Raw genomic sequence first — 19,615 nt, 5'->3', positions numbered from 1 at the left:
GGAATGTGATGCCATTTGGTTTGAAACATTCACCTTCAAAATTCTAGAAGGTGATGGATCAGGTGTTCAAGCCTTAGTTTGATTGGTTGATTGTATGTATTGATGATGTATTGATTTTTTCCAAATCTTTAGAAGAGCACTTCAAACATGTATATAAATTTAAGCAGATAGTTCGAAATGGCGATCTGGTACTAAGCAAGAAAAAGATGGAAGTACTCCGAAAAAAATTAATTTTTCTTGGCCATATAATTGAGAATTGACAGATTACACTTCAACAACATGTAGTTTCCTTTGCTGAAAAATTTTCATATGAGATTAAAGACAAAACCCAGTTGTAGATATTTTTGGGTTGTTTAAATTATGTTTGCAATTTCTATCAAAATTGTGCTCAAGACAAAAATATCCTCAATCAGAGATTGCAGAAAAATCCAAGTCCATGGACTGAAGCCCACATAGTCGCTATGAAAAATATTAAGGAAAAGGTATGTGTGCTACCCATATTGTATGTCTCTCATGAAAATTTGTTAAAGATAGTTGAATCACATGTTAATGACATTAGGTGGGGTAGTGTTCTGAAACAATTGAGAGATGACAAAAAAAAACTTATACTCTTTGCTTCTGGAGTATGGAATCCTACAGAAAATAAATACTCTAACATTGAAAAGGAGGTAAAGGGAGCTTGTAATTTCATAGATAAGTTTGATATTCATTTAATGGATAGAAGGTTTCTTTTGAGAACTGATGCTTCTGCTATGAATTTCTTTTTTTTATCTAAAGCTATCAATAAACCTAGAAAGGAAAACTTTGCAAGGTGGCAAGCCCTATTCTCAAATTTCGACTTTGACATAGAACATATTAAAGGAAGCAATAACAATATTCCTGATTTTCTCAGTCGAGAAAACCTTAAAGTACAAACTCATATAATGGTGATAGTCACAGAGTGGGATGCTGGCCAAATTCATGAAATTTTCAGAGAAATCCCAGACTTTATGAAGTGGGATGATTATTGCAGTTCCTGGAAACCAACTTGGCATCTCAAGAACACCCAAGTCCTAGATGCCAACTTACAGCCTCATGGGGATTTACAACATTTAGTTCCAGAAGGGAAAATATATCCTAAATCCACCAGATGGATTCATGATATGGTTTATGACCACTCACAACATCAAGCAAATTTAGCTGAAGATGCTCTTACAAACCATTTCAGGGATCTTGAGTTAATCTGGAGAGAAGAACAGGCCATAACTGCAACATATCATAAGTATTTTTTCATCAATAGAACCAAAGATCCAGAATTCCATCAAAGACTTTTATGGCCTCATCATAATCCAAAATTTATATTTCCAAATTTGATTTATGACTTTATTAGATACAAAAAACTCTAGTGGAATTTATTGTGCAGAGACAAACCAGGACGTCCATATTATACACTCATGAAGTTTGGGTCTGTATTTCTAACCAAACTTTTGCATAAACCAGAATGGTTGAAAGAATGGTGGTATTAGTTTGGTATCAACAAAACAACTATGGACCCACTTTACTTCTAGTCAAACTTCCAATAAGAATGTGAAGAATGTATGGATTGTTTTCATCAACCCTACAGAATTATAGTTGATCTTAATAATTTCTCAGATGACTAAATCTTAAGAAATTATATGATTAAACATCACCAATGCTTGGTTATGACTAAAATAAAACATCAAATTGTACTGGGAAAACCCATGATAGGCAGATGCATCTTCACAAAAGCATGGGAAAGTAGTGGAGCCTATGCTAGGCAGAGATTCCCTGGTACTAACATGTTGGGGACCTAATATTTTTTCTTTCACATGCCTCGGGATGATTTGTACACTAAAAATCATCCACTATGTAAAAGTATAGTCACCTGACTATAAGTTTGCCCAGTACGAATGGATTTTGATAATATCTCCACTGTGTAAATAAAACATCCACTATGTAAAGTTTAGTCACCTTACAATGAGTGTGACTAGTACCGTGGGATTCTGACAATATCTCCACTATGTAAATAAAGGTTTTGTGGGATTCCTTTCATCTCCACTTTGTAAGCTTTACCAAACGATTCTCTGGGACTTGGAGCACTTCTCTGACTTATGGTGTAGTTTGACCCACATCTCAGAGCATCTATGATAAAGCACTTAGTTAGATTAGATAGTATGATGAGATTCTTCATGTCTCCCCAAGTTCCTATAAATAAAGGGGATGAAATCCATTAAGGCATCGGGAGTTGGAGGTTGTGATATGAGGGTCTAGAGAGTCTAAAGTCTAAGAAGCTTGCACATCAGGACCTGTGAGCCTGGTGTGAACCTAAAGTGGCCAAACTTTCTTGAGTGTTTATGTACATAGAAAGTCTAAAGTCTGAGAAGCCTACGCATCAGGACTTGTGAGCCTGGTGTGAACCTAAAGTGGCTAGACTTTATTAGGAAAGAGTCTGTCTTCGTTTGTAATATCCATCCATTGAGAAATTTAATAAAGAAAGAAGTTATTCAGTTTCATTTCAAGAATTTTGCTTGCATTACCTATCTCTCTGTGCATATATATATTAGTATATTAGGATCTATTTCCTTGAATTTACAACTTGTTTGGTTAGTTGAAAGGGGTTTCAATGTTTCCCAAGATTGATCTATAGTTAAGGTATCACCAACCTTGGATTAAGCATGAAAAAATTCTAAAGACTGCTTTGAGAACAAAATCAAGGCATTATGAGTTCAACATAACACCATTTGGGCTACCTAATTCCTCCATAACATTTATGAAGTTGATGAACAATGCATTTTAAAAGCATTAGGACCATTTTGTTCAAGCTTTCCTAGATGATATTCTGATTTAGTCTTGAAATGATAGAGAGAATGCAAGGCATTTGAGACTTGTGAAGAGCGTGTTGGGCATTGGATCCGCTCGAAGGTTCGTGTATGAGTTCGTGGAGTTCTTACATTAATATTATTAATATTAGTTATTAATAATATTTATGAATATTTGATATTATAACACTGTTTATTTATTTATTTAAAGAATATTTATCATAATAATGACAATAACTATACTATTAAGGTTTACAGTTATAATTTAATAATATCATAAAACCAAATAAATCATTAATTTACAATAATAATAATTATTATTATTATTATTATTATTTAATAATATAATAATAAAATTAAATATGAATATAATAATAATATCAAATTAAGATTTTTATGATTTTTCTTGTAAATTCCATTCACTTTTATTGTTCCTTAGCCCTCTTTCTTCTTTTTTTCTTTTAATTCTCTTTTTCTATTTATTTTATTATTTTTTCCTAACGTCTCTCCATCATCCTTCTTATTTATTGGTTAGATCTACTATTTCTCACCTTAATGTTCACATATGTTTATTGCTTCTATTCCTTGATTATGAGCTAAAATTTCCTAAGATTATGCTCTTCATCACCCAATTTTCTCCAAAAACCACTTCTACATCAAGTTAATATATAACAAAATTGATTAATAAATATTAACTAATTTAAAATTAATTAACCAATATTAATATAAATATAAATTTAATTATATTAATTAATATAAATATAAAATTAATTAATAAATATTAATTAATCAATTCACATTCATTTGAAGGTTGGTAATAATTCTTTGTCAAATCTTTCTAAAAATAAGAAGGCTCTAGCCACGATGTGCAAATTGGTTGAGGACATGCTACATATCATGAAGCTCATTAATATGGATAATGAGTGTGTAGATGATACATGCAACAGACCATGAAGCTCATTAATATGGATGATGAGTGTGTAGATGATACATGCTACATATCATGAAGCCCAATAATATGTATTATGAGTGTGTGGCTTTGGTTCATCATGTAGAAATTCTCATTGTAGATTAACCTGATAATGCAATATAACTAAAGAAAAATACTTTAATCTACTTCTACAATCAAACTTGCGGAAGCTTAATAGATTTGAGCAAGATCAAGCAGAACACATATAACCAGAAGAAGAATCAATACACATGAAACACGGAAGAATACTCTAGGGAAAGCCTCAGCTAAAAACCCCGCTATCTGTATTATCATACAAGGTGGAAATATATCAAGATTACACAAAGCCTTAGCTCCCACAGCTAGCCAGCTCTCAGTACAATCCTCCTGGATGCTCACAGGCAATCAAGGTTTCTCACAAACCTTCTCCTCTGCCCTCCAAGCCTCCTATTTCCTTGCGCATTTTCTCCTAGGTGATCCTCCTGTTACCAAGTGTAACATTGATCTCACACCTTGTAAAACTGTGCAATCCTCAAGGAACCTCATTCCTTCTGCATGGATGAGTTTCCTTTATAGGAAAACTCATGCAACTGATAGTACAATGTCGTTGTCTTTAATCTCAATTGGGTCTTTGTCTTAATAGACATGCATGAGTTATTTATGAGAGAATCCTCAATTATCTGGAGTACACTAGTTTGATGCATGCATGCATTAACTGACTGAACTCACAAGTAGTTCCTAAAACTGTTTGGAACTAATTTAACTAGACATAACTCAGTTAACTGAGCTAACTAATTACAACTCATCCTTATCTCCTTAATTAATGGATAAACTCCTTAATTTAAGGGATAGTTGTTGCATGACTTCACAAAGACTTCTAGCTTGAATTTCTCCAACTAATTAACTCAAGATGAATTAATTAATTATTTTTCAAGCAGTTGGTGAGACTAAATTCAAATTTAATTCACAATTTTAATTGAAGGACAAATTAAAATTATTTCTTGTTGCTATTTTCAACACTCCCTCTCAAAAAGAAAAGAATTCAACTCGATCCCGATCCTGAACCTTTGAAATGTTCTACATGCAACACTTCTCTCTAGTGTTGCTGCTCCAGCAACTCCAGCCAAAAAAAAAAAACATCCAACCTGAATTAGTGTGATACATCTGACATCAAAGTCTCTAACTGCTCTAGCCTCTGTCACTTTGATCTCTGACTGCATCAATCCCACTGATTCCTCCCGCTACTATGTACTTTGAGCTCCTGTAGCAAGGTACAATCCATGAGATAAAACTTCTCAATGGACCCTACCCAATTTCAGCCTTCTTGGGACTATCACTTCACATCGCCCCACCTCACACCTGGAAGTATGGTTGCATGTGATCCCTCAGCCCACTTGGCTCGAAATTTCCTCCTACTGGAGGTCTCTGCATGGGTGGATGCCTCCACTCAGTCTCCTCTCAGCATCTCCAATTGTGGCTCCTCCACAATTGTTTGAGACTTCTTCTGGGGGTACATGTTGAGAGGTAATTTACTCTCCCTCTCAACCACCAAGTCTCTAACATTTGCCTTGCTCCTCAAGGCTTTGCATGCATCTTGAACCTCAAGAGAATATAGGTTCTCAACCCATGAACCAATCTGTTTCACCTGTCTCGTGGTGATGTGTCTAAGGAAAACCTTTCCCTTACTGAAGACAACATCATAGCCTTTGTCCTCCAACATCGCAATCGATACCAAATTCTTCTTCAGTCCAGGCACATACTTCACATCTGTCAAGGTGATAAGAGCTCCATGCTCCCTCTGAAAAGCAATCGTACCCACTCCTGAAACACTATACCTTTCATCGCCACCCATATCTATGCGCATCTTGAGGTCTTTCTCCTCTAAGGCACTGAATAAACTTTTATTGACGGTTATGTGGAATAAGGCTCCACTATCAAGAAACCAACCACAACCCATCATCGATGATACCATGAATGCGATGAGGGTGAAGTCCATATCGAACTGAGAGGCTAATGCCTCACCTTCCGATCCTTCCAAGGATCCCTTCTTGGACTTGTTTGATGGGAAATTAGTCGATAATGACCCATTTCGTGATAGTTAATGCATCTCACTTTAGACTTGTCAACCTTCTTCCCTCCATGAGAAGAATTCGATTCGAAATGGGACATCTTCCCCTTCCCTTTCCTTGCCTTACTTTCTAAGGCCAGATTTTCTTCATCATCCTTGGATGAAGAACCATCTCATGTGCTCCTCCTGATCTCCTCCAACATGAGATCTGACCACAATTGTTCCCAATCTGGCAATTTCTCCCTTCCATTCGCAGAGTCCTGGTAGCTATTCTAGCTCTTTGGAAGACCGAGGAGAGTAAGGCTCACCATATCATCATCGGCAGTAGTTATTCCCACACTTCCAAGCTCATCTCTACAGGTGGTGAGCTTGTTCAGATATGTGGAAATAGTATCACCATTCTCCATCTTGATTCTTCGAAGCTTGTCCTTGAGCGCCAATTTCCTCTGGTCGCTACTATTCTGGTAGAGGTCCTTCAATGTCTTCCACATTGAATATGGAGTGCCCTTCCCATGGAGACTCGAGACAATATGGTCTTGAACTCCCTCAAGGATGATCCGTCTAGCCCTCGCCACACACTTCTTCCATTCAGCCAAAAAAAAAAACAAAACAGAAAAAACAAAAACAAAAACATCCAACCTGAATTTGTGTGATGCATCTGACATCAAAGTCTCTGACTGCTCTAGCCTCTGTCACTTTGATCTCTGACTGCATCAATCCCACTGATTCCTCCCGCTACTATGTACTTTGGGCTCCCGTAGCAAGGTACGATCTATGAGATAAAACTTCTCAATGGACCTTGCCCAATTTCAGCCTTCTTGGGACTATCACTTCACATCGCCCCACCTCACACCTGGAGGTATGGCTGCATGTGATCCCTCAGCACACTTGGCTCGAAATTTCCCCCTACTGGAGGTCTCTGCATGGTTGGATGCCTCCACTCGGTCTCCTCTCAGCATCTCCAATTGTGGCTCCTCCACAATTGTTTAAGACTTCTTCTGGGGCTACATGTTGAGAGGTAATTTACTCTCCCTCTCAACCACCAAGTCTCTAACATTTGCCTTGCTCCTCAAGGCTTTGCATGCATCTTGAACCTCAAGAGCATACAGGTTTTGAACCAGTGAACCAATCTGTTTCACCTGTCTCATGGTGATGTGTCTAAGGAAAACCTTTCCCTTACTGAAGACAACATCATAGCCTTTATCCTCCAACATCGCAATCGATACCAAATTATTCTTCAGTCCAAGCACATACTTCACATCTGTTAAGGTGATAAGAGCTCCATGCTCCCTCTGAAAAGCAACCGTGCCCACTCCTGAAACACTATACCTTTCATCGTCACCCATATCTATGCACATCTTGAGGTCTTTCTCTTCCAAGGCACTGAATAAACTTTTATCGCCGATCATGTGGAATGAGGCTCCACTGTCAAGAAACCAACCACAACCCATCATCGATGACACCATGAATGCGATGAGGGTGAAGTCCATATCGAACTGAGAGGCTAATGCCTCACCTTCCGATCCTTCCGAGGATCCCTCCTTGGACTTCTTTGATGGGCAATTAGTTGCATAATGACCCGTCTCGTGACAATTAAAGCATCTCACTTTAGATTTGTCAACCTTCTTCCCTCCATGAGAAGAATTCGACTCGGAATGGGACATCCTCCCCTTCCATTTCCTTGCCTTACTTTCTAAGGCCAGATTTTCTTCATCATCCTTGGATGAAGAACCATCTCATGTGCTCCTCCTAATCTCCTCCTACATGAGATTCGACCACAATCATTCCCAATCTGGCAGTTTCTCCCTTCCATTCATAGAGTCCTGGTAGCTATTCTAGCTCTTTGGAAGACCAAGGAGAGCAAGGCTCACCATATCATCATCGGCAGTAGTTATTCTCACACTTCCAAGCTCATCTCTACAGGTGGTGAGCTTGTTCAGATATGTGGAAATAGTATCACCATTCTCCATCTTGATTCTTCGAAGCTTGTCCTTGAGCGCCAATTTCCTCTGGTCGCTACTATTCTGGTAGAGGTCCTTCAATGTCTTCCACATTGAATATGGAGTGTCCTTCCCATGGAGACTTGAGACAATATGGTCTCGAACTCCCTCAAGGCTGATCCGTCTAGCCCTCGCCACACACTTCTTCCATTCAGCCAACTCTTGTGCATTAGTTGAACCTGGGTTTGGGATTTCTTGATCAATGAAATCCTTCGATCTTTCCATGCTATGTAATTCGAGCTACCATCCAAGGCATACTCGAATCTCAAGCCATAGAACGCCATTGACCAACCTGAAGTATGAGATGAATTCGATTTGCACCTGCAACCCCGAACTTGCAATTTCGAATTCTCTTCTTCGTATACTGTTCATTGCTCCGATACCATGTAGAAATTCTCACTGTAGATTAACCTGATAATGCAATATAACTAAAGAAAAATACTTTAATCTACTTCTACAATCAAACTTGTGGAAGCTTAATAGATTTGAGCAAGATCAAGCAGAACACATATAACCAAAAGAAGAATCAGTACACGTGAAACATAGAAGAATACTCTGGGGAAAGCCTCAGTTAAAAACCCCGCTATCTATATTATCTTACAAGGTGGAAATATATTAGGATTACACAGAGCCTTAGCTCCCACAGCTAGCCAGCTCTCATTACAATCCTCCTGGATGCTCACAGGCAATCAAGGCTTCTCACAAACCTTCTCCTCTGCCCTCCAAGCCTCCTATTTCCTTGCGCAGCTTCTCCTAGGTGATCCTACTGTTACCAAGTGTAACACTGATCACTCACACTGACCTCACACCCTGTAAAATTGTGCAATCCTCAAGGAACCTTATTCCTTCTACATGGATGAGTTTCCTTTATAGGAAAACCCATGCAACTGATAGTACAATGTCCCTGTCTTTAATCTCAACTAGGTCTTTGTCTTAATAGACATGCATGATTTATTTATGAGAGAATTCTCAGTTATTTGGAGTACACTAGTTTGATGCATGCATGCATTAACTAACTGAACTCGCAATTAGTTCCTCAAACTGTTTGGAACTATTTTAACTGGACATAACTCAGTTAGCTGAGCTAACTAATTACAACTCATCCTTATCTCCTTAATTAAAGGATAATCTCCTTAATTTAAGGGATAACTGTTGCATGACTTCACAAAGACTTCTAGTTTGAATTTCTCCAACTAATTAACTCAAGATGAATTAATTAATTACTTTTCAAGCATCCGGTGAGACAAAATTCGAATTTAATTCACAATTTTAATTCAAGGACAAATTAAAATTGGAATATTCTGGATTTTATTTTAATCATTTCTTGTTGCTATTTTCAACACATCATAGGTGTATGTTGAACTTATTTTGCAGCTTCAAACGTTCAAGTGTAATTGTTGGGTCAATGATTTGTCGTCATTTTCACTTGTCTTTGTCATTCATTAAGCTATTACTTCCAAACATCCATTTCACTCATTTGCCACCATTTTCACCATAATTCTTCATGATGTGTCACTATATGTCTAAGTGGTTCATTAACATCGTTTTCCTTTATTTTTAGTAGATTAAGAAGAATTTTGCATGGTTTTAACTAATGACAGTTTAGCAAGTTCAAGTTTCTGCAGTTTTGTCAATTTTCCGTAGCCACCTCCATGGTTGAGGTAGTAGCACCGCTCTAGAAGGAAATATGGCACATGGAAATTATTTTTTAAAGGTTCCGATATGGATTTTTATTGGTGAAATACCACCCAACTCGCAAGTGTGGACCTCCAACATCAAATCAAGGGAAAAACATAGCAGTTTTGACCAGTCAACTTCAAACGTGTTTTCTGAGCAAATGAAAGTGAATCTCGCAAAACCAAAACATGGGTTTTGTTCAGAATTGGCCCAATTAAATTCGCAAAGGTTTTTTTTACCAAATTCGTTACCATTTGGGAGATATTTCAGGTTCTTTGGAGCCCTATTTTGCAGGTTGCATGAGCAAACAGTGCACCCATGTGTCAATAAACACCCAGTCAAGCAAACAAAGGTTGGAATGGACTGTGCTTCATCAAATTCGTGGCAACTAGGTGTCCATTCAGTTCTGATCTTTAGCCATATGAATCTCCATGAAGTTACATTGTAACCCATATATAAACACTCCATTGAAACAGAGAGGGAGGTTAATTTTCTGAAGCATACAGTGAATTGCTAAAACTTTGTTTTTAATTATAAAGGAAGACCTTTCAATTCAAATGTGTGGTTGAGTGTTGATCTTGATTCGCAACCATCTGCTTGTGGAGGGCCCCTACAAGTAGTAAGGCTTTGTTTTCAATTTATCAGTTGTGTTCTTCATTAGATTTTCGTATAACTCAATTCATTTGGTTCCTATTGATAAGTAGATGCATCTTTTAGAACATTTTTTTTTCTTTCACCGATCTCAGATTACATAGAAGAACTTAATTGGTGATTCATTACTCATTTCAAAAGCATATAGGATTGAATTTAGCAATAGTGATAATTGATAGAATTATGTACTTAAATTAGGATTCAGTTTTGTAAAACAGAGTTTTATTTATAGTTTGCATTCATGGTTGATTTATAAATTTAAGAGAGTGTGATTCTTTTCAAGCAAGGCTTTAATTTATTAATGCAAGAGTGCGTTGTGTAGATTCAAGTTTCCTTATAAAACAGAATGATAGACATGCAATAGAGTTTGAAAAGTTTCAAGAATTAAGTTTATTTTTTAGTGTGAGGTTGATTTTCTAGACAAATAGTTTAATCGTTTTCTTTTTTACTTTTATTCTGATATCCTTTTCATAAGAGTATGTTAATCTTTCATAGAATTAATCTCAATAATGAATTCAATCATATACATTTCAATTTGAATAATTAAAGGCTTCTGGCACATATAGTGCACTTACACTTCGTCAGTCCACTTATCCTGTTGATAATTCATGTAACGATTTAAGACAATTAAATTAACAAACAATAACTTTTTAATTAATCTATACCACAATTATAACTAAATGTAAAATATTTTAATTTATAAAATTAATTAATCCAATTTAGTTTTGATAAAAATAAGATGCTATGAAATTCAATTAAATTTCACTGTTATATACATTGTTATATACATTGAATGCTATATAATTTGATACCATAACTTCAACTAAATATGAAAAATATTAATCAACAATATTAATAAAACAAATTTAGATCTTTAAATATAAATTTATGAAAATCGATACTAAATTTTGAATTAAAAAAATTTAATAAACAACAATAAACAATCAAATTTTATTCATAAATAAAAATTTTATTTATAAAAATAAATACTAAAATTATAAAATAACTGTACTTCTTTGAATCAAAATAAAACACTTTAACACAATTAATTAATCAATTCCCATTCATATTAATTAATGTTAATTAATCAATTCCTATTCATGTAAAGGCCAAAAAAAATTCCGTCAATTCTTTCCAAAAATAAGAAGGCTCTAGCCACGATGTGCAAATTGGTTGAGGATTGGTTGAGGATGTGCTACATATCATGAAGCACAATTCTTCAATTAAATTTAACTCCGATAAACATAGAATTTAATGAAAATTTATATCACTATTAAAACCAAATATAAAGTATTTATATTTTAATTTACAAAATTGGTTAATCTAATTTCGCTTTTAATAAAGATAAGATGCTACGAAAGTAAATCAAATTTAACTTTGATATGCACTGAATGCAATTTGATACCAAAACTTAAATCAAATATGAAAAATGTTAATCGACAATGATCATAAATCAAACTTGGACACCATGAATATATATAATTTATGGAAATATATAACAAATTTTGAGTAAGGAAATTTAATAAATAACATTAATCAACTAAATTGGGTTTCACAAACAAAATTTTATAAAAATGGATACCAATATTATAGGTAGCTTTGATTATCATCTGGATGGGAGCTCTGACCTACTACGGATGCCTGCGCACCTGTAGCCATTAACCGAACCCTGCAACCCTACTCGTACCTGACGGATCACGCTGCGCTGCCAGTCCACTGCTGAAGGCCTTTCATGGCACAGCCAGCAGGAGGGGCGGGCTCTGCCCCCCCTTCCTTTGAATACCCCAACCGCCGGCGAGAAGCAGAACAAAATCCCTCTGACCCCTCCTGGCAATACTCCCGAAACATAGCAAGAAGGACAGAGGACCAATGACAACGAGATCCATGCAGATCAGCCTGCAGCTACAGACTCAGAAACTGAAAAGCGCCAAAACGCCTCTTCGTCACAGCCAAAGACGACTTCGGCTACCTGCATTCCGAAGGCGGCAGAACGCATCAAGATAGAACTGCCCAGTCATCGAATCAATGGAGAAATCCAGTACATGCAGGATCACGCCTTGATCGGAAAATTTCTGGGCTTTTGGCCGACAGAAAAAGCCTTGCATGGTTGGATCGCATCAAAGTGGAAACCCAAGGGACAAGTTACACTGCAACTGTGTCCAAAAGGCTTCTTCACAGCCATATTTAACTGTGTAGAGGACAAATCTAGGATATTCGAGGGTGGCCCATACTTCTTCAACTCATCAGGACTGTACCTCACAGAATGGAAGCCACGATTCAACCCTGATAAAGAAGATTTCAGCTGGGCTCCTGTATGGATCAGAATGTACTCCCTCCCAGTGGAATACTAGAAGGAAGAAACGCTTGCAGACATTGGCAGCAGATTGGGGACCTTCATCAAAGTCGCAGAGGAAACAAAAACGCGCAAATACACATCCTATGCTCGGATCTGCGTTAAGATGCACCTCACCAAGACTCTGGCAGACTCGGTAAGTCTCTTTCACGATGATTTTGAATGGATCCAAACTCTTGATTATGAACACATCCCTTTTCGTTGCCGCAAATGCCATGTGCATGGGCACCTTTTCAGGGACTGCCCTCTTAATCAGCAATCCAAAGCCTTTCCCACTGAAACCCTGACCGATTCGGAAGGCTTTACCAAAATCCCCAACCGCCGCAGGCATACCAAGAAAAGTTAGGCAGCCCCAGAAATCACAACCAGATTAGACTCTAGGAACAAATTTTCTCCTCTGGCTACCCAAGACCCTCCTAGTGTGGAGCCTTTGGAATCTGTTTCTCAGCCCTCTTCATCCTTCAATCCCCCAGCCCACAAGCATTCAGTTAATCTTGGCTCTTTTCAATCTCCTCTCCCACCTTTTGAAGACATCTCAAAGGTAGCTCCAGATCCCAGCGCCCCATCTGCCGGCAAAGGGAAATCAGTTTTAGACTCCAAACAACAAGCCTCTGCCATGGATTTAGACGCAGCTTTAGCGCTAAGCTTACAGGACACCACAGAGGAGGATGAGCAAAATGCCCCTAGCAACATGGAACAAGATCCGGAGAACATTATCCTAGAAGGTATTGATATCCTAAAACTTGAAACAACCTGCAAGCAAAAAGAATACAATACCATTCCTCCCTGGCAAATAGATCGGCTAGAAGGAGTCCTAGCCAAGGTACAGCACAACAAAAATCTAGGCATACAGGGAGGAAGTCCATGGGATGGAAAAAAGAACCTCAAAGAAACCAAGAAGAGGGGACGCAAAACTGATCTACAGCGAACCATCGCAGTGGGAGAATTACTTATGGAATCAGGGAGATTCCCTAAGTTGACCAAGTACTACAAACCGACATCCCAGTTACCATGAAGCTCATCTCCTGGAATGTGAGAGGACTCAACAGCCCCTCAAAACTCAGGATGATCAAGAGCTTGATACAACAAGAAAAACCTTCCCTAGTTTTTCTTCAAGAAACCAAAAGCAGCACAACCGCTATGGAGAAAGCTCGAAATAAGATTTGGGCAGGCAGCAGATCAATGTCAGTAGATGCCTCAGGGGCTTCGGGTGGACTCGCCATGCTATGGAATCCACAGATCCTTACTCTTTATGACTTCCATGCCACCCGTTTCCTCATTCAAGCATCCTTTCATCTAATAGGAACAAATATCCACGGGCACCTTTCAAATGTATACTTTCCGCAAAACATACAGCAGAAATTGGATCCGTTGGAAACGATCTCCATTCTAAATGAGCACAGACAGTTCCCGCTCTGGATCAGTGGAGGAGACTACAACATTATACAATCGCTGGAGGAGAAGACAGGTGGTAGAACAAGGTTAGAAAATGATAGCAAAGGACTCAGAGATTTTATTCAGGACAACCACCTAATGGACATTCCAACCACTAATGGGATCTTCACTTGGACTAACAAGCGCAGTGGCACCAATCATATTGCTTCCAGGCTAGACAGGTTCCTCCTCTCAGATAATGCAATCCATCTAGGAGGAGACTTCAATGCATCCATCTTGCCCCACGGAGGATCGGACCACTGGCCCATAATGCTCCAATGGTCTCGGCCTGGTACACGATGCAATAGGCCTTTCCGATTTGAAGCCTTCTGGTTTACAAACCCAAAATTCAAGCAAATAGTAGAAGAAGCATGGAAGTCCTACAGGCCACCAGAAGGAGCCAAAATGTATCAATTCCAACAAAAGTTAAAAAATTTAAAACAAGTCCTCAAAAATTGGAATAGAACACAATTTGGCAACATACAGGAAAATCGACAAAAGTTGGAAAAGCAAATGGAAGCACTACAGCAAGATATCATTAAAGAAGGCCGAACAGAGGAACAGTCCCAACAAGAGCAAATCCTCTGGCATCAAATAGAAGAACGGAGGAAACAAGAAGAAATTCTCTGGCGACAAAAATCGCGAATCAACTGGCTAAAAGGAGAAAAGAACACCAAATTTTTTCACAGGACATCTCTCCAAAGGCGTATGCACAACAACATCACCTTCATCAACAACCAACAAGGAGAGCGAGTCGAAGCCCACGAAGACATGGAAAAGGAATTTACAAACTACTTTCAAGACATCCTTAAAGAGCCGGCAGGAAACAGGGACGCGGAAATTAGGGCCATCACTCAGCATATTCCTCGAATAATAACAGAAGAGCACAACAACAAATTGCTACAGCCCACATCTCTAAAAGAAATTGAAGAGGCCATGAACCAGCTCAAGGACGGCAAAGCCCCTGGGCCAGACGGCTTTACAGCCAATTTCTACCATGAATTTTGGGAGCTAATCAAGGAAGAGGTCTGGGAACTGGTGGAAGAATCAAGAAGCATGCATTGGATTCTCCCGGCCCTCAACACCACCTTTATAGCATTAGTCCCCAAGTGTGCTGAACCAAGTAAGCCTGAAAACTACAGACCCATCGCTCTATGCAATGTAATATACAAACTCATCACCAAGGTCATTGCAAATCAGCTCAAACCTCTCCTGCACTTACTCATTTCGCCGGAACAAACAGGTTATGTTGAAGGGCGGCAGATCATGGATGGCATCATCTTATCAAATGAGGTGATTCACTCTCTCAAGATTCTAAAAAAGCCAGGTATGCTTCTAAAACTAGATTTATCTAAAGCATTTGACAAGCTCAGTTGGAACTACATACAAAAAATGCTTTTAGCTTTTGGCTTCAGTCACACTTGGACAAGATGGATTATCAATTTGATCTCCTCTCCGAGCTTTTCAGTTCTGTTAAATGGTTCTCCTTCCTCTCCCTTTCGGCCATCTAGGGGCATAAGACAAGGGGACCCTCTGTCACCTTTCCTCTTTGTCCTTATGGCCGAGGGGCTGGGTAGATTGCTAAAGGCAGCTGTCTCCTCCCAAATGCTCAAAGGCATCTCTGTTCATGGCCTTCCCCCTCAATCCCACCAGCAGTTTGTTGACGACACCATGCTCTTTGGACACCCATCCTCGCAAGAAGCCTCTGTCTTTAAATCCCTGCTTTCCATTTTCTCCAAAGCTTCAGGTACCTCCATCAATGCCTCGAAATCCCAGCTCTACTTCTTTAACACTCCCCCCTCCACTCAAAGGAACATAGCCAGAATAATGGGATTCACTATCTCCAAGCTTCCGTCGACCTACTTAGGGGCTCCCCTGGCCGCTGCGGCTATAAAGCATTCCTCCTGGCAGACTCTTCTAGATAAGCTTGAATCCAAACTCTCTCTTTGGACTTTCCGGGCTCTCAACATTGCCAGCAGGCTTGTTCTGATCAAATCGGTCCTTCAAGCCATGCCTTTGTACCTCTTTTCACTCTTGGCCGCCCCAAAATGGGTTCTAAAAACCATTCGCAATCTTCAGCGTAACTTCCTTTGGGGGTCATCTGGCTTGAATAGGAAATGGGCGCTTGTAAATTGGCAGGACGTCTGTAAACCCAAGTCGGAAGGTGGCCTAGGTCTGCGAGATCCTATACAAAGCAACAATACTATGGGAGCTCGAATGTGGTGGAACTGGATCACCAAGCCTAACTCACCATGGGCCAAACTATGGCAGGCCAAATATGCACCAGGCAGTCAATGGAATGATTTAATCAGAATCAACTCCACTACTCAAGGATCACCTATATGGAACGCAGCCAAACCCCACAGTAAGTTCATTCAAGAACATAGTTTCTGGGAAATACACTCCGGCAACACGGCAAGATTCTGGGAGGACTCTTGGCAGCAGCTCCCCAGGCTGGCTACAGTATTTCAAAAGCCTCTCTGGCAAGCGCAGATGCAGCAAGCACACCTCACTCATGTCCATCAATTCTGGCAACAATCCACAAGTCACGATTTCAGAACCTGGAAGCAGGCCAGTCTCTGGCAGAGAGATTGGCTAGGAGAAACATATGTGGACATAGATCAAGAATTATCATACAGAAGAATTCGATACTCCACTCAACAAGATCGACTTAGATGGGGCCATAAGCCTAAAGGAACTTTCACCACCAAAGAGGCACACCAGCTCAGATACACCGACAACCAGATCGATAAGGACCACATATGGGAAAAGGTCTGGCAGCCAGGACTATGGCCCAAAATCTCTACCTTCCTATGGCTTCTCAGCAAAAGAAGAATACTCACTTGGGACAAACTGGTAAAGCGCGGATTCGTAGGGCCATCAAGGTGCCCAAATTGCAACCTTCACTCTGAGACAATCGGTCATCTCATGGAAACATGTCAGCTAGCAGCGCAAATATGGAGGAAAGTTGAAACTTGCAATATGAGATCAGCAGCCAGGACAGAAGATATAACCGAGAATTTAAGAAATTGGCCCAAAAACCCCTTCAAGAGTCAGCTTCTTAACTCTTTGTGGAGCCTCTTACCAGGATTCATATATTGGACTCTTTGGAAGGAAAGAAATCATAGAATTTTTAACAATTCCTCCCGGTCCATCGATGCCTTATGGCTGATCTTAAACAAACACCTGCAAGAAACTCTTGCCATCAAAACCTGGTCAGATGCAGATATGCCAGACTCTCCAATGGAACGCAGGATTCTGAAGGCATGGAATATGAACCTCTCAGCAATAACGAAGGAAAGCACCCGAACCTCCAACAGCATCGCCTCTCCTACCAGCTGGTCCCCTCCAGCAAATGCCACCTACAAGTTAAACTTTGATGGAGCAGCCAAAGGTAATCCAGGGCACGCGGGCTATGGAGGAATTTTCAGAAATCATACAGGGGCAATAATGCAGATCTTCTATGGCTCACTTGGCAAAGACACCAACAATGTAGCTGAATTAGAAGGATTATGGAGGGGCATATGCCTTGCAGAACAAAATAGCTACTTCCCATTGGAAGTGGAGGGAGATTCCTTAATTCTTATCAATGCCGCTCAAAGAATTCAGGCAGGCACGCCAGCTGTCAAGGTGGCCACGAGCTGGAGGCTACTAAGCAGACTGGAATCATTGGAGGAAAAGCTACAAAATCCCCAAAGTATAACCTTCAAGCACGTAAGAAGAACAGCGAACAAAGTGGCAGATAGACTTGCCAACCAAGGAGCATCTCAGTGCATTCTATATTTCGCAGGATCTCTGGATACATCAGAAGATGACAAGCTTAAAAATGACTGCATTTCCCTGGCGCAGAAGGATCTCACCCTCCCGGATGCGGGTGCAGGAACGACGTGTTGATGGCGTTAGCGGTCACGTGGGCAGGTGGCAGGCCCGTGACGACAGGAGGTACCAGGTGAGGCGGGATATCAACCCGCATGCAGTCCGACGGTCGAAGGCATTAATGCCTGTCTTCTCAGCTCGCGCGAGTTGCTTGGCTAACGGTGCAATGGAGCAATTTAACGGGAAAGGGTTTGTTCCGCAGAGGAATATGGGATGGCATTACGTTGATGCCCTGCTGCGTTCAGAGGAGAAAGAGGAGAAGTGCATTCTGCCGGTTTCAGGGCAAGGGACGAGCACGCCCTGCAACTGCGCTGAGATTGTGTTTGTCCTAAGCGCTGAAGAAGCTCCGGGTGCCTGCGTGAGGGTGCAATTGGAAAAGCCAGAAATGCAGAGGGAGAGGCCGCGCATGTGCAGCAGGCGAGGGGGAACCAGAGGCAGGGCCTCCACGCAGCGGCAAGGCCACAATTCGCCTTCCTCCTCCATTGAAGTCACGTCAGTGCCTCAGAGGTTCCAAGGAAGCAATGAGGAAGGTGGCGGACGTGCTGGTAGAAGCACTCGATCAGAGGAGGGTCAGACGGAGCATCCCACGCTCAGGTATAGGCTCCCTTGCCCTCAAGCCAATTCTACTCTGGTAATTTCCATTATGATTGAGCCTGGAGTCTCTCAAAGCGCGGAGGCAGAGACAATTATTGCAGCAAGCCATCCTGTGCGAGGGGCAGAGCCTTCACCGGATTGGCAACGCTACAGTAGAGAGGAATCCCCCATCGCGTGCCTTCCGGTTGGGGCAGGAACTAGTCGTCTGGCCCCTGGACGAGAGTTCGGAATTGACCTCGCGTGCCCAGCTAAGGATTGCGTCCCTGCTGCCGGTCCTTCAGCGCTTGCTGGTCCAAGTAGGCCAGCACAGGGAGGGACCTCTGGCGCGGTCATCCCTCTCTCAGACTCTGATGATTCTCTCCGTTTCGGGTGCCGAGTAGAAGAGGTGCCCTATACCACCGATGAAGAATGAGCTCGCTCCCGGTAACCTCAGCTGCATTTCTTGGGTTTTCTGTTTATGATTCTGCCAAGTGGCATCGGCATCTATGTCAATGTGTCGGATGTAATTGTTCATGTGTCTGTCTGTCTTTGTCTGGGTCAGTCCATGGTCCTGGTGTCTGTTCAGAGTCTATGTGTCTTCAGTGGCCGAGTATCAAATTCCAATTTTTGATTTTGCTCAATTTTGGAACTGTAATCAGGGCAAGAAGAAGGCTGATAGGTAAATCTCCATAGCCTTGCCCACTGTACTCTATATGTATCTCTATTTTGTATGATAATAGAATTAGTCGTATTCAGAAAAAAATAAATAAATAAATAAATAAAATATTATAGGTAGCTTTAGCTTTAACTTTTTGGATTAAAATGAAACATTAAAAAAAGCAATGGTTTATCCATGCAATAAAATTGAGTAGCTTAAATAAATAAAAAAGGATTTGTTTTTGTGATAGGTTGAAAGTTTAAATTTAAAATTTGTTTATGGTGAATAAATTTGTGAATTTAATTAAAGAAATCACATTTTCAATCAAATAACTAATATATTTTTAAATTCATTCTTTTGAATAAAAATTGTTAAAATTAATTCATATGGTTAATTATTTTTTTAATAATATTTATTTAAATCAATTCATTTGAGAAAATTAAATAAAGGTAATATATTAATTTACAAGTTAATTCATGAGAGGATTGAGCTCACACCAATCAAGATGCATATTCTTCTTTAAATGCGTTGCATGTCTTTAAACATAATATACAAGT

The 19,615-nt window shown here is 39.8% G+C and overlaps 1 protein-coding gene across 1 annotated transcript; it reads left to right on the top strand.

Moving 5' to 3' along the window:
• The first annotated feature begins 13,657 nt into the window (after positions 1 to 13,657).
• LOC149200507 (uncharacterized) lies at positions 13,658 to 17,845 on the top strand. The gene has a single exon (XM_089400964.1). The coding sequence runs from the start codon at positions 13,658 to 13,660 to the stop codon at positions 17,843 to 17,845; it is 4,188 nt and encodes a 1,395-aa protein (XP_089257090.1).
• Positions 17,846 to 19,615: the final 1,770 nt, after the last annotated feature.

The sequence above is a fragment of the Pinus tabuliformis genome, chromosome 2_1 (assembly GCF_031772625.1).
Source record: "Pinus tabuliformis cultivar Carrire ecotype Pingquan chromosome 2_1, CPIR1, whole genome shotgun sequence".
Classification (NCBI taxonomy): Eukaryota; Viridiplantae; Streptophyta; class Pinopsida; order Pinales; family Pinaceae; genus Pinus; species Pinus tabuliformis.
Note: the sequence above shows the minus strand (reverse complement) of the source record. Positions and strands in the feature narration are given on the sequence as shown.